At 31.7% G+C, this 13,823-nt stretch overlaps 1 protein-coding gene across 2 annotated transcripts in view; it reads left to right on the top strand.

The window, feature by feature from the left end:
• Positions 1–13,823, top strand: part of DAG1 (Dystroglycan 1 (Dystrophin-associated glycoprotein 1)) — a 110,747-nt gene that overhangs the window by 22,956 nt on the left and 73,968 nt on the right. For both annotated transcript variants that reach the window (XM_051213255.1, XM_051213254.1), the window contains exons 3-4: positions 6,300–6,867; positions 10,425–10,493. Coding sequence is in view for 1 of the 2 variants with exons in the window: in XM_051213254.1 (XP_051069218.1) it covers positions 6,444–6,867; positions 10,425–10,493 (493 nt within the window). In the remaining variant the exon portion in view is untranslated. The remainder of the gene's footprint in view (positions 1–6,299; positions 6,868–10,424; positions 10,494–13,823) is intronic.

Raw genomic sequence — 13,823 nt, 5'->3', positions numbered from 1 at the left:
ATCCGAAGTATTTTGCGTAGACAACTGTTAATAAATACCTGTATCTTCTGGATGGTGGCTTTCGTAGTTCTCGAAGTTTCCGCCCCATACAGTGAAACTGTCTTGAATTTATACATTTACAGTCATTAAATGACTTTGATAAGAATATTTTAACAAAATATATTTTATCTGTCCGAAATAGTGAATCTGTCATTAATAATTGAAGAGTTAACTGGTCGATTACAATCGTATTGTTCGTGTAAAAATATTCTGGTTCCAGTCGTTAGCACAATTATCTAAAATAAATTTCTAGTTAAACTTAGATAACAAAAGTTATGTCATCGAAAAGCTCTTCATGCCAGTGTGTTATCCTATCATAAATCACAAGTGATATACTGAAAAAAAAATTAAGCACAACTTTATAATTTGTTCTTTTTTAATTGATCAGATAATTTCAACTCGTTTCGTATTTAAATATCTGGTAACGTCTATGTCATTTCTGTCCTACCACAATATTAAATAACCATTGGATTCATTAAATTGATTTATTTGTAAACAGAATACTCACGAAATTAGGTTGACGTTCAGTGGTATTACACTGTTCTTCTTCAAAACAATTAATACCAGGTTTCAGATTTCCTACCTAAATTGCAACTGATTTGGGAATGTTTTTAACTATTTCAAGATATGTTGACCCATAAGTGGCGTTCAATTTGACTTTAAAGAAGAATAAATGAGCTTAAACGGAATTGAATGAAACTTCGATAATTTTCGAATCAATTTAATACTCCTTCAGACCTTTTTCGTAGATGCTTCAATACTATGAAGTGGCTAGGTGGTTTGAGTAAGATGCAAACCAACTGATAAGTTGTCTTCTTGTATGATGTCAATAAAGAAATAAAAATAAACCAATCCTTATAACTATTGATATAACAATGTTTATATTCCTACTTTGAACATTTAATCAATTTCCGAAAAATTGGTTTTGCCACTTAATTTCTTTCCACTTTTCTATGGCTTTTTTCCGTCATGATTATATAATTATAGAAAGTATCAACAGTCAAGTATGCCACTAAACAGAATCTCATTCAATGATATAAAATTAATTTCACGGTAAAGTAAACATTAAAGATGGTGAAATGATGAACTCCCGTGTATTAGTCAAAATGATAGTAGTTTCGGGTTAACTTATAACTCATACGATGATTCATCAATTGTTTTCTCACTCACGTTCTTTGAAACGTTCTTCATTCTCTCATATCAGATTTTAATCGATTGCACTAACGCTGGAATTTTTTTTAAGGCATGGGATTTCTGGAGACTATACAATTTTCATTTCCTAATTCTTGAGCTGATCTTAGCCAAATCAATATCAAAATCCTAGAAGTACTGGACGACCATTTCTTCCTAGTATGAAACTACTGAGTAAGGTTGATTTGCGATCCTATACACAGACAGTGAACCTCGGACATTCGGTTTCGCCTACGAACCCTTGAACTCTATTCCAATGAGCCGGCATTCAATCAAGTTAATGCCTAAATACATTCAGTTCGCAGTATTACAAAACCCTCATCACTTCCCTGTGATAGACAGCTGTCTCATATCCAACAAAATTGAACTCTAATGATCACGTCTTCTTACTATAACTCCGAAAATTGCATCTCGAATGCTTTTTGTCCATGCTTTATTATTATGAGCCTTGTTATTTACATCAGTATTTGGGAAAACGTTTCTACTTCACTCACTTTAACTAACTAAGTTTTCATAATTCCTTTCAGATTTTTACATCTCCTTGAAACTAATCAGACCGAAATCAAGGAATAACTAACATGGTAATGATTACTTCTCAGTGGTAGATTGTATTAGAGGGTAAACCCTGACTTAAAGATCACTTAGTAATAACCTTATTGCGGTTACTAAAAGTCAATCGTGGTAGCGCTTTTGGCATCAACATTGAGTGATGTTAATTTATATCCCTTAAAGGGTATTATTACCACCAAAAGCATGTTTAATTCTTAATAAGGGGTTTAAACCATCGAAATCCCTTCTTCTACAGTTACTTATCGATGACTGCCAACTATATGACACTAAACAATAGTTAAATTGAAAATAGTTTTGACATACATACTTAGATTACATCCCATGACATATGACAAAACTTCTTCGGATAAAATATTAATTTATAATGAATTGATTTGTTTAATAAATATTATTTGCTCTCATTTTGATCATTTAGGTATAGTTGAAATTCCTATTTTCATAATAATCCTTGAACCCCCAAATGTCATGGTACGGCTGAGAATCGGGAGAGTCAATTCTCTCTCTCGAAATGCTCTCACATGGCCACGAACACACAACCACTGCCAAAGAAATCCTACTCACTACCTTCTCGTGTCGAGGGTGTTGTTTACGAAACTGACAGAATGAAAAGATAATGTCTGGCGCTTTAACTGGGTTGGTGGATACGGAAGATTCACCTAGGGGAGTTAGAATACTCTGATTCCAAACGACTGGTGCACATGGGCTCTAGGATCCTGAAGGAACAACAGGCATATGAACCAATTATTGGCCACCGGTTATCTTGGGGCTGCATCACCTGACGTCGCTCCATTGCCTTGTGGATCAAATTTTAGGTCAAAGGCTCCGGGTGTGGCCCCTTAAGAAAACCACCTATTTTGGTTTGCGCACTCGAGCAGTATCCTAGCCTCCTTGTACCAATGTTTATGCGCTTAAATAAATAAATAATCAGAAGGGGTTTGTGGAAAGTCTAGAAATTTCACAGATTGAAATCACGAGTCAATTAGAGCTAGACCACCATAGAAAACCTGGAAGCACTGGAGGGCAGTTCCGTCCTAGTATGGGACTCCTCAGCAGTGCGCATCCACGATCCCGCACCCCGCTAGATTCGAACCCAAGACCTATTAGTCTTGCGCCAAGCGCTTGACCAACTAGACAACTGAGCTGATCGGCATCCAACGGTGTTAATTTCTAACTTCAACCAATCCACGAAGTTGCGCCACCGTATACCATTGTTTTCAGTGAGCTGATATAATCCTTGACAGAATAATGTGTCATATAAACAATATCTAGCAGGATAAGATCGAAATGGCTTGAATTATATTTCCCGTTCTTATCCTTGTTTATTTATTCATTAACCAAAAATATGTTTTCTAGTGATCATTTGTCAATATAATAATAGGGTCATAAATTCAATTATTATTATTATTATTATTCAAACAATCATTCTGTTGAATGAATTTGTCAAATTAATAGATATCAGATTGAAAATGAAATGATCATATCAGAAAAATAAATAGACATAATTAATTTTCATTAATTATATTGATTAAATTATTTAATTGATTATTTTCATTATATAATTGAATCATTAATCTAGGTCATGTATTAATTTACTAGTTTGTTTACTATGATACAATTTATCTATCATATAATTGACATTCATTTCAGTGGAAAAAAATGTAGTCATAGATCTAGGAATGAACGTGATCGTAGTTCGTTTTACAGCCTTTTGTAATATTCAATAAATATGGAGTGTTCCAAAGATTCTCATATTCCTTCATTCTATTAATAGGTTAATCCAATGTATTATGGTGTAATATTTAATGATTTTATTTCAGATTCTTTCATAACATTCAACGGGATTTACTACACTTAAGTATTTACAGAGGTTAGGTGTTGATAGTTTCCTATGTTTGAAATGAAATATTTAGTGTAAACAAAATTTTTATATTAAGTACTCAACCATTTTTCCTCAAATGAACGGGAAATACCTAAAACATAATTAACACCATACACTTACTGAATGTTGAGAAATTTATGGATAACACCACATGGTGTAGTGTAGTTAAGCAATCAGAATAGTATTAGTTATTAATGTCAAGCTTTCCAAATGATGGTCATTACTTAGTACTTAGAATAAAGGAATAAACATAGATAAACTTTAAATTTATCAATTCATTTATTCAATGTCTTTTTATTCTAAATTTAAATTAGATAGATTGTTTTGTTTATATGAGTAGAATAAGACCAAACTTTAAAATGATCCAGAATGAAACAAGATTTTACATGAATGTAATTTATTTAGCATCTTTGAAATTTTCAGTTTCGATCAAATAATTAAATGGTATTGTACAATGGTTTCAAGTAGGTAGATTGTTTACTGATTGTTATCGAAATATACATTTCGGTAATTCCAAGTACATGATCATCAACTTAAATCGCGTTGGTGAATAAGGGAATTAAATAAGTCAAATACGAGAATGGATTTCGAAAGCGTGTATTTCATACAACCGTTGATCAAGACGACCAGAGAAACGAAGCGAATAAGAGAGCGAAACGAAACAGATAGGAGAAGGCATTTGAGCCGACTCGCTTTAGCCAAGAGTGAATCGATATTTATTGTCAGGCGAAAATAAGTTACAGACATGTGATGAGTAAGACAAGAAATACACACACATGTACTTACATAAAAAGTCAAGTGTAAAATATGTGGCTGAGATGAATGAATATATTGATCTGTCTAGAGGCTAGAATAATCTATATGGGCTTGACATAGAATACCAGCCTCTACAGATTCAACTGATTTCAGATTTCTAAAATGTGTTTACTTAATACCTATAATATACGTAGTATCCTATATACCTGTAAATTATTGTTAGTTCAAGTGAGATAATTCCTCATCTGTCCCTCTTCTGATGTTCTATAATGACTGAAATAGAAGTAGGTTGAGAGATAAGAAGGATCTGACTTTAAAGTCGTTGATTCTTTGCGATGTTATTAAATGTTAAGGCATATTGGTTGGAGTTTGAAGTATTTGGTTATGTATATCAGCTGACCGTTTCGAAAGTAATAGCAGTGGTGCAAGTGTTTCAAATCTTACATTAAATTTTGAGCACTTATTCAAACTTCCTATTCTCCAACTGAATTTATTTTCGAAATATGTTTCACATGTTTATTATAATCGATTATATTGTATTTTGACACTTTGATTCCATTTCTTGTCATTTGTGCTGATACTGATTTGGATGTGTCAACCAATTCAGCTGTGTGCTAAATACTATGTTGTCTATAACTTATCGACTAGTTTAATCTAACGATAACCCTAAAATATCCCTCGAACCTATTCAAAATTACATTAAATAATGTATCAAAAGCATGCAACTATGTAGTAACGTTACATCAATCCTCTTGTCATGTACAGTAAGATTTTGCACTAACTCCTTGCACCGTTTCTTGTAGAGCGTTCCTAGCTTTCATTAACTGAGCTCTTGTTTTAATGAGTAGAATGTTCTGTTTTTGCTTTAATTTCGATTTAATTCATAATACATCATAAAAATATAATATAAAGTCCGGTAATTTGATATTTATATATACACATCTAAATCATTTTCTTCACTACAAAAATCACATAAATTTCAATTCATATTTTAAATGCAATCCCGCACCCGATGGTCGGATCTAGGACCTTAGGTCTCGCATTCAAACACCTAACATCTAGACCACTGAGCCGGCACATAACGATGTTAATTTCTATCTTCCATAGATCCATAATCTTGCGAAACCATACATCCATTGTTTGAGGTAGTTAACTGTCTCCATCTGAAAAGATTGGACTCCACTGGTCACTGATTTACACTAGAACTCCGGGAGTTCCATCTTGAAGCTAGTCACTAGCGAGCACATGATTATTATCAGAATGAGTTGATTTTGGACAATAATATTTCAAACAACACTATCAGATTTTTGTATATATAGTTCTTCCAAAATATTACAAGGTTTAGCATTTAGATAAATCTCAGTAATCTATTCGAGTGTGTTTCCGATTAAATGTATTATATTACCTCGAAATATTGGTAGAGTAATGTTTTATGATCATTAAGAATTTGGATGTTATCGAATTCAGGCACCAATATTTCAATTAATTATAACGTTAACCCGGAAAGAAATACAAAATCAAAGAAGATATTCGCCTTGTTAAGTTGTACATTTGAAATGTAATTCTGAATCTTATATACAAAGAAAGTCGTTTGAACCCACTTTTTCAGTTACTATGATGTTTACAATATCCGTTATTGTTAGACAGAACAAAACGAAACATCCCCGTTTACTTTCTGACATTTATTTTTAGTCCGTTTTTAATCATTTGTTATCTGTTAGGTAACTCAGGCTTCAAGTTTTATGAACTTATGACACTTAATAAATAAATATTTTATGTTTAATCTAAGAAACATTATTCACCTGTTTTTAAGCTAATGTGTTATTCACTACTTCTATGATATGAATATACCTTGATTAACTAGTTGGCTGAATGGATTGTTGGTGATCTAATTCATAATTCTTTGGATGATGCAACACAGACAAAACAAGAAAATGTAAAACGATCTCTTAATAAACGATCTGCAGTGTCGTCACGTGAAGCTGGATATTTAGAAGAAGGTTCAGGAATGGCTTCGTTTCAACAATTTTCAAAAATGGATTATCGTTCATTTTTAGAGCATTCCAGTTCTGATCTAATACATTCGAATATACCAAGAGTTAAAAATTATATAACACCAATAAAAACAACAGTGTATCAAATATCTAATGTCCAAATACCACAGAATACATTCTATGATCTTCAAGATGGTTATACACAAAACCTCAAACTTACATTATACGCTTCAAATAGCGAAAATATTTCATATATTGAACTTAAGTCTATGGAAAACTTGAATCAGGCTATCGGTGAAGAGATTACACGTGATATAAAAAACTGGGTATCGTTTGATCCAAAGAATCAAATTATACGACTTAAACCATTACCAGACCATGTTGGAAATCATACATTTATTGTATGTGCAACAGATAGGGATCAGAATAGAGCGTGTGGTAAGTGAATAAATGATTACTGTCCTCGTTTTTTCATACTTACTGATGAAAATTAAAGTTGAATAATTGTCAGATTATTCTTCATTCATTGATTGTTATGTAATAAGTGCATTCAACCATAAAGAATGTCATCATTGATTATATCTTAACTGTACTAAACTTTTCGTATACTCCACAAATCACTAAGATTTGTGATTGTTTTTTTCTAAACAAGAAATTGACACACAAATTAAACTATTCATGCGCTATAAGACAGACTATACTGAAATATCCAACGTTCTATGAATTAATTTTGTTTTTGATAAAACATAAATTGTAAGTTTCAAATAAAATGATACGAAAATAATCAGAGTTAACAATAGTTTTATAAAGTCGAAGTGTGTTTGTATGTAAATTTACGGCATATACACTTCCTAATTTACAGACTTCCGAAAGTTATTCAACAAAACACCCTTGAAATAGGTTATTATTGATGTCATTCAATAAAAATGTCATATCTTTAATAAATGACAGACCATGGTATATCAATAGTTACAATTACATGAACAAGTGTAGCGACTAACATGAAAGCAGATTGTCTATAAGTCATAAAGCATAGTGTAATTAAAAGTAGTATTTCAATATAAATAGGAATAATCAGAATATTATGTCAGTAAAAATTAAACAACAGGTAGGCATTAATACTTAAAGATTGGGAAAACGTAATTCAACTTGAAAGAATATAATAATGTTTAGTAGCTTAGGTTATCCAGTTGACAAACTAATATCAAAGAGGCAAAACGAAATTCAATGAAAGGGAAACAAATCAAATTTATATCATTGGATGGTTTTTGATAAAGGAGATAAATCAGTCAATGTATATCATAAACATCTAAATACTTTATCATGTTAATGTATTTGTATTCATGACTTAAGAATTTTCAACTATGAATATACTAAATTTCACTTAACGCGAATTATTGATTATCACAATCAGAAATGCAAGTTTGTAAGATTAGGTAATTATGTTTTTCCGCTACATTCAAGGATTTCAGCATGAAAAAAAGGTTATAAAATACTGATGATTCAACTAACATGTCTTGGTGTATTTCAGTTTAAAAGAAAATCGATAATTTTCACATACACATAAATCAATAGACTTTACAAAAGAGTTTCATTGAAATTGGAATATCTTGTACAGGACAAGCTGTTAGTCATATGTAAAGAAATCCAAATAGTTTACTTCTATTTAAAGCTTACGTTGGTGATATTGTTTAGAAGAATAATTATAAACTCCACAACTATACCATGTAGTTCAGAGAACGAAACTCCACCAAAATTACCCAGCTGAGTTATACATCTTCGACACCATCTCTAAACACTATAATATATATACATATGCACGAAAATTGAAGGATAACACAGTAAGCACTAATATAATGAAACCTGACTGTTTAGTTCAGTTTCTCTTTTCCTAACGTCTGCTAATTAAAAGTTATCGAGCAGTGCGATAAAAATTACAAAACCGTCATTTCATCAACTGAATATATTCATAGTTTTCTGGTACTGTAATAAGAAAAACGTGTAATATTAGTATAAGGTGTTTTGCTAAATACAACAGGACTATTAAACTTTAATTTGCCAAAATCTTTACTCAACATAAGTAATTCATCAATACCACTACGATACAACAATACGAAGTATAATTTGATATTGATCTTGTGGTAGATTCAATCATTAAGGCAATTCTTATAAAATAAGTTGTCGTTTACTCCTACGAAATAGCATAGTAAATAAGATAAGGAAGAGATGTTAGCCACCTTCTATTGAAATCATAAACTGGTCAATGTTAGACCACCAGTAAAAACCTTCAAGCACTGGATAGTCGTTTCGTCCTTATTTGGGACTCCCCAGAAGTGTGCACCCGTATCCCGCAATTGAAGATTGGTTGAAGTCGGATATTAACACCGTTGGATGCCAACTCAGTGCTCTAGAGGTTAAGTATTCACAAGAAACTGAAGTTCCTGGGTTCAAGTCTCAAGTGCGAGATCGTGGATACGCGCCGCCGAGGAGTCTCAAATCAGAACGAAACAGCCTTCCAGTGATTGAAGGTTTTTCATAGTGGTCCAACATTGATCGGTTCATGATCTCAATAAAAATTCAAGTCTCCACAATCCTATTCTGATTCACCTTTTACCTTAAGCAATTTTCTACTCTAATTTTTTAAATTTTCACAATCTATAGTCCAATTTAAAATAAATCGTAACAAGAAATATACTAATGAAGTTGTGTTCAAGCGAATAATTAAATAATCATACTGAATAGACCATACATTTCATATAATAAAAGAAGAGTTAAAGAGAATTCTGTCAATCGTAACGATGGTTATATTATTATTATTTTCATTTTTATAACTAACCTAATTGAACTGGGTCAGTTAAAATAGCATGATAGAAATGCTTTTGCTTTGATGAATAAGAAACAAGAGAGAAAAAAAAACTGATAACTATTCTTGAATTGAAATTCCAACCTAGGCTTATTAACACTTTTATGTTTACCTAAGAAGCGAAAAAAGAAGATAGTTTTGCTTTGCTTTTTGAAATAAATATAAAGATTTAAGGGAAAAATATATTAGTTATTTGGATATATTAATGAATTATCATAGCAGATTAGTTAACATATCCATATATTTTGTTTTGTGCTTTGTTTTGATGAACATAGAAAATAATTTGGTTTTTCCTTCAAAGGAATTGTTTACTGAGTTGTTGAATTTGCCTTATATAATAGAAATAATTTTCCTTAGATTTTATAGAAATTTGTTCAAATAACAATGGATTTGAAATGTTTTAATAAACTGAACAAATTTTGTGTTTAAAAAATGATGTAAAGAATTAGAAAACATTTAGTAATGATCGTGCAATATGGTGGATTGATTGAGAGTTAGGCATTGGTACTGTTAGATCCTGACTCGTTAGTCTACAGGTTAAACTTTTGTGTGAGACATTGAAGATTCTATGTTCACGTCCTTCGTGCCGAGTTATAGATGGGCATTGTTGAGAAAACCTTTGTTAGAAAGAAACGGCCATCTAGTCCTTGAAGGTTTAAGATTTCAATGCAACATCAAAGAATATTTGGATCTACCTAACTCTTCAATTCTTCTCAATAATTACTGAAATGAATATTGTAAATAGTTCTAGACAATTTTTCAAACCCTTTATAGGAACATGTAGTCTGACAGATGATCACTTCTCGTGTGTGAGGAGTTTTACATAGCCATTGATTTTCCCATAAACTTAAGAGAATGCACTCATAAAATGTTCCTTTTAAAGTAACGTTATCAAATTAGTGAAGTCTAGGTTAATTTACTTTGATTATCAGAGTATATTACTTCCAAATTTATTATAAAACCTTGTGTCACTATTTTCTTGAGAACAAAGCCGTTTGATTAACTTGTAACATTTAAAAATAGAGTTATACACTTATACATAAAAAGCCTTAAATGATAAACTGGAATTTCAAATAAATGTTTTAGTAAACCAAACCCTGTTTACCATCTTTCATATTTTTCTGCATTTTAGAACCGTTTCAGATAATTGTGAAGCGTCCATCACCTTTCAGAAAGAACTTTATTTTACGTATACCTCCAGGTTAGTTAACAGTTTTTCAATCATTTTCATTTACACAAAAATAAACTTAAGAATCATTTTCAATTTAGAAACATTATAGACGAAATTAGTTTAAAACTTACCCTCAAATTGTATAAAACTCTCAAGCACGTGTACGTCACGTTTCATAATTGCAAACCAGATTGATAAATAAAAAAAACGCTGGATGGTTAATTACGTTACACATATTATTATTATTATTATTATTATTATTATTATTATTATTAATGGCTTTATTCAATATTATATTTTGGTACAATATAGAATTCTCAGCACAGGGTATTTCAACAAGCTACTTACGCAACAACAAAAATAAGACAGTAACAAATAAAAAAAGAAATAAAAAAGGTTTTAAAAACAAAACAAACAAACAAAAACCGAAGAACTGTACAACTTTTAAAATTAAAGACGTGTTAAGAATGCAGGTTATTGACTAGGTTAACTCTAACAACCTGTTCGTCACAGAGTGTAGCTGCTAGGTAAGGTATTATAGAACTTCTATATTTTTCTTTGCGTGCATGGATTTTAATGTAATCACGTCTCGTTCCACCAAAAGATATACAAGGAGAAAGATATAAGTGAAGGGGGTGGTTAGTATCTGATAAAATAACACCTGCCAGGAGTTTGCATGATTTTAAATGTCTATCCACAACAATATTAATTATGACCACGAAAGATTCACCACACATCTTGCTAACTGCCTTCAGCACTCTTCGCAATACAGCAAAGTCTTTTCTCAAAAGCCCGGGAAAGAATAATGGAGAACAGTAAAGAATAATAGGTAATATGCAAGAATTGACAAATTGTAAAAGTAAATGACGAGTAATTCCAAGAGCATGCGATCTCTTTATGTCGTAGGTCAGACGGAAAACCTTATTCGATAACATTAAAACGTGGGAGGACCAAGACAGATCAGAGGAAAAGGTGACACCAAGATAATTGACCTTCGACACTGAGTTTATCAAAGAGTCTCGGATGGTACAAGCATTATGGGATCTCAAAATGGTGTTTATATTCCGTTCATGTTTCATGCTAAATTTAACAGCTTGACATTTAGACGGATTAGGTATGAGACCATTACCAACAGACCAACAATCAATACGAGACAAAAACTCATTCATTTCTATGGGACGTAAAGAGGAAGATATAGGCATACATACAGTGAGATCATCTGCATATTTCAAAAAAGTGTTATCTGTGGAAGATGGCAGATCATGCAGAAAAAAGGGAAAAGATGAGGTGAAAGAACAGCTTCTTGTGGTACACCTTCATGAGACAGTAGAGACTCTGAACACTTTCCTCCAAACGCAGTGTACTGTTCCCTTCCAGAGAGGTAGGAACATAGCCAGTTGGTTATCTAGCTGTCAGTGTTGACGCTGATTAACTTGTTAATTAAACGTTGTCTTGGTATAGAATCGAAAGCTGAAGTATAGTCCAGAAAAGTACATCGAACATACTTCTTACCCTTTTCTAAGTTGAACACTATGTTGTGATGCAGAACTTCAACAGCATCTAAAGTGCTTCTTTTGCGTTTGTAAGCAAACTGATATGAATCGGTATGCTCTTTTATCGCAGGCTGAAGTGGAAGTATTAATAATTTTTCCATTGTTTTGAGGAAGGGTGAAGTTATTGCAATAGGTCTAAATTTTACATTCTTATCACCAGATGCTTTCTTGGGTATAGGAATTATCTTCATCTTTCTCCACATTTTCGGTATGAGATTAGATGAGAAGGATCTGAGAAGGATCACCAGTGAATATTTAACAAAGCAAGGACAGTATGACTTTCGAGAATAGTTTCGTTTTATTTCAAGAGACGCAGAATATTTGACTTTTCATAACTTATCACGGTTTATTATAGTGTCGACATTAGAACATCCAGATCTCTAAACACTGGTAAATTAGCTATAATAAGAGTATTTTCCTATAAACTTTATCAAGAAAACAAATAGTATTAATGGTTCATTTATAGACGGAAAATTACATAGGAACGCCCTTAAGTCTTTCATCTCGGTTGATAAAAATGTAATTGTTGAAACACATTCTTATTAAGAAAACCTCGAGGAATTAAGATTTACTGAAACTCTGTGGGAAATAAGTTCCAAACGTATTTTAAAGAAGAATACTGGATTATTTATATGGCGTAGATTTTGAACCCAAATCAGTTTATGGAATAACATGATCCTCACTCAATAAAATCATAGTTGTGTGTTTACTCTATTAGAAAGTGTTATATCATAACTAAACAACTTTTTCTTTCCTTCTTAGTTATCACTGATATCACGATTAATGTTTTTGTATTTTTTGAAACTTGAATTTTCACAATGTTATCTAACATAAGAGTAATCCTTTCTTGAGTAATAATGTACTTTTACGTTTCAATCAGTTTACTCGGATCTTGTGTCGAACAGATAATCTTTTTCATATTCGTCAGAGGTTGATTATGGAATAACTATTCTCTTCTTCTCAGTCCATTCTCAACCATTAAATTTGTAGGGATGTAATGATTTTGACTCTTCATAGTTCAATAATCTCACTGTTCAATAAAGCACAAACTTAGCTTGTGAAAGTTTAACTTAACTTTCAGAATGTGTGAATAGTTTAAAACAAATGAAACAATTTTAATTTATTATATCACGATATATTCTGCTTTGATTAAGATACAAACGTTTTTCGTAAGAAAAGATATAAGAACTATCCAGAGATTGAGAAAAACAACCTTTTTTTATTATTGTGAAATAATCATGTATTGATCATCCCTAAAAGCATATTTCCTCCCCATAATGATTGACACTGCAATAAAATATACAATTAATATACGTGTACATATTCATTGTATTTCTTTACAGAAACGATTCTGTATGACATAGAAAACAATAGTTATGATTGACGTACATTCCCATTCAAAATAAAATTTCAGTTTTTTCATAATCAATTTTCTATCTTTCACTGATGATTTTAACTCTAAACAATTTTCTATATTAATTCACCTCCGATATTTCTAAATACAGCCTATGTGATACTTTACTCAAAATTCTGGTTCTAAATTGTTCAATATTTCATAGTTGAATTCATGAATCAAGTGGAACTTGATCACCATGGAAAATCTGGAAGCACTGAACAGCCGTTTTGTCATAGTGTGGGACTCCTCAACGGTGCGCCTCCACGATCCCGCTCACGGGATTCAAACTCAGGACCCATCGGTTTTGCGCGCAAACACTTAGCCTCTAGATCATTGACTCGGCATTCGAAAGTGTTAATGTATAACTTCAACCAATACAGAAAGTTGTGCCAACTATTAAATTACTAAAAT

Source organism: Schistosoma haematobium, chromosome 3 (assembly GCF_000699445.3).
Source record: "Schistosoma haematobium chromosome 3, whole genome shotgun sequence".
Lineage (NCBI taxonomy): Eukaryota > Metazoa > Platyhelminthes > Trematoda > Strigeidida > Schistosomatidae > Schistosoma > Schistosoma haematobium.
This window is presented reverse-complemented; position numbering and strand designations above follow the sequence as displayed.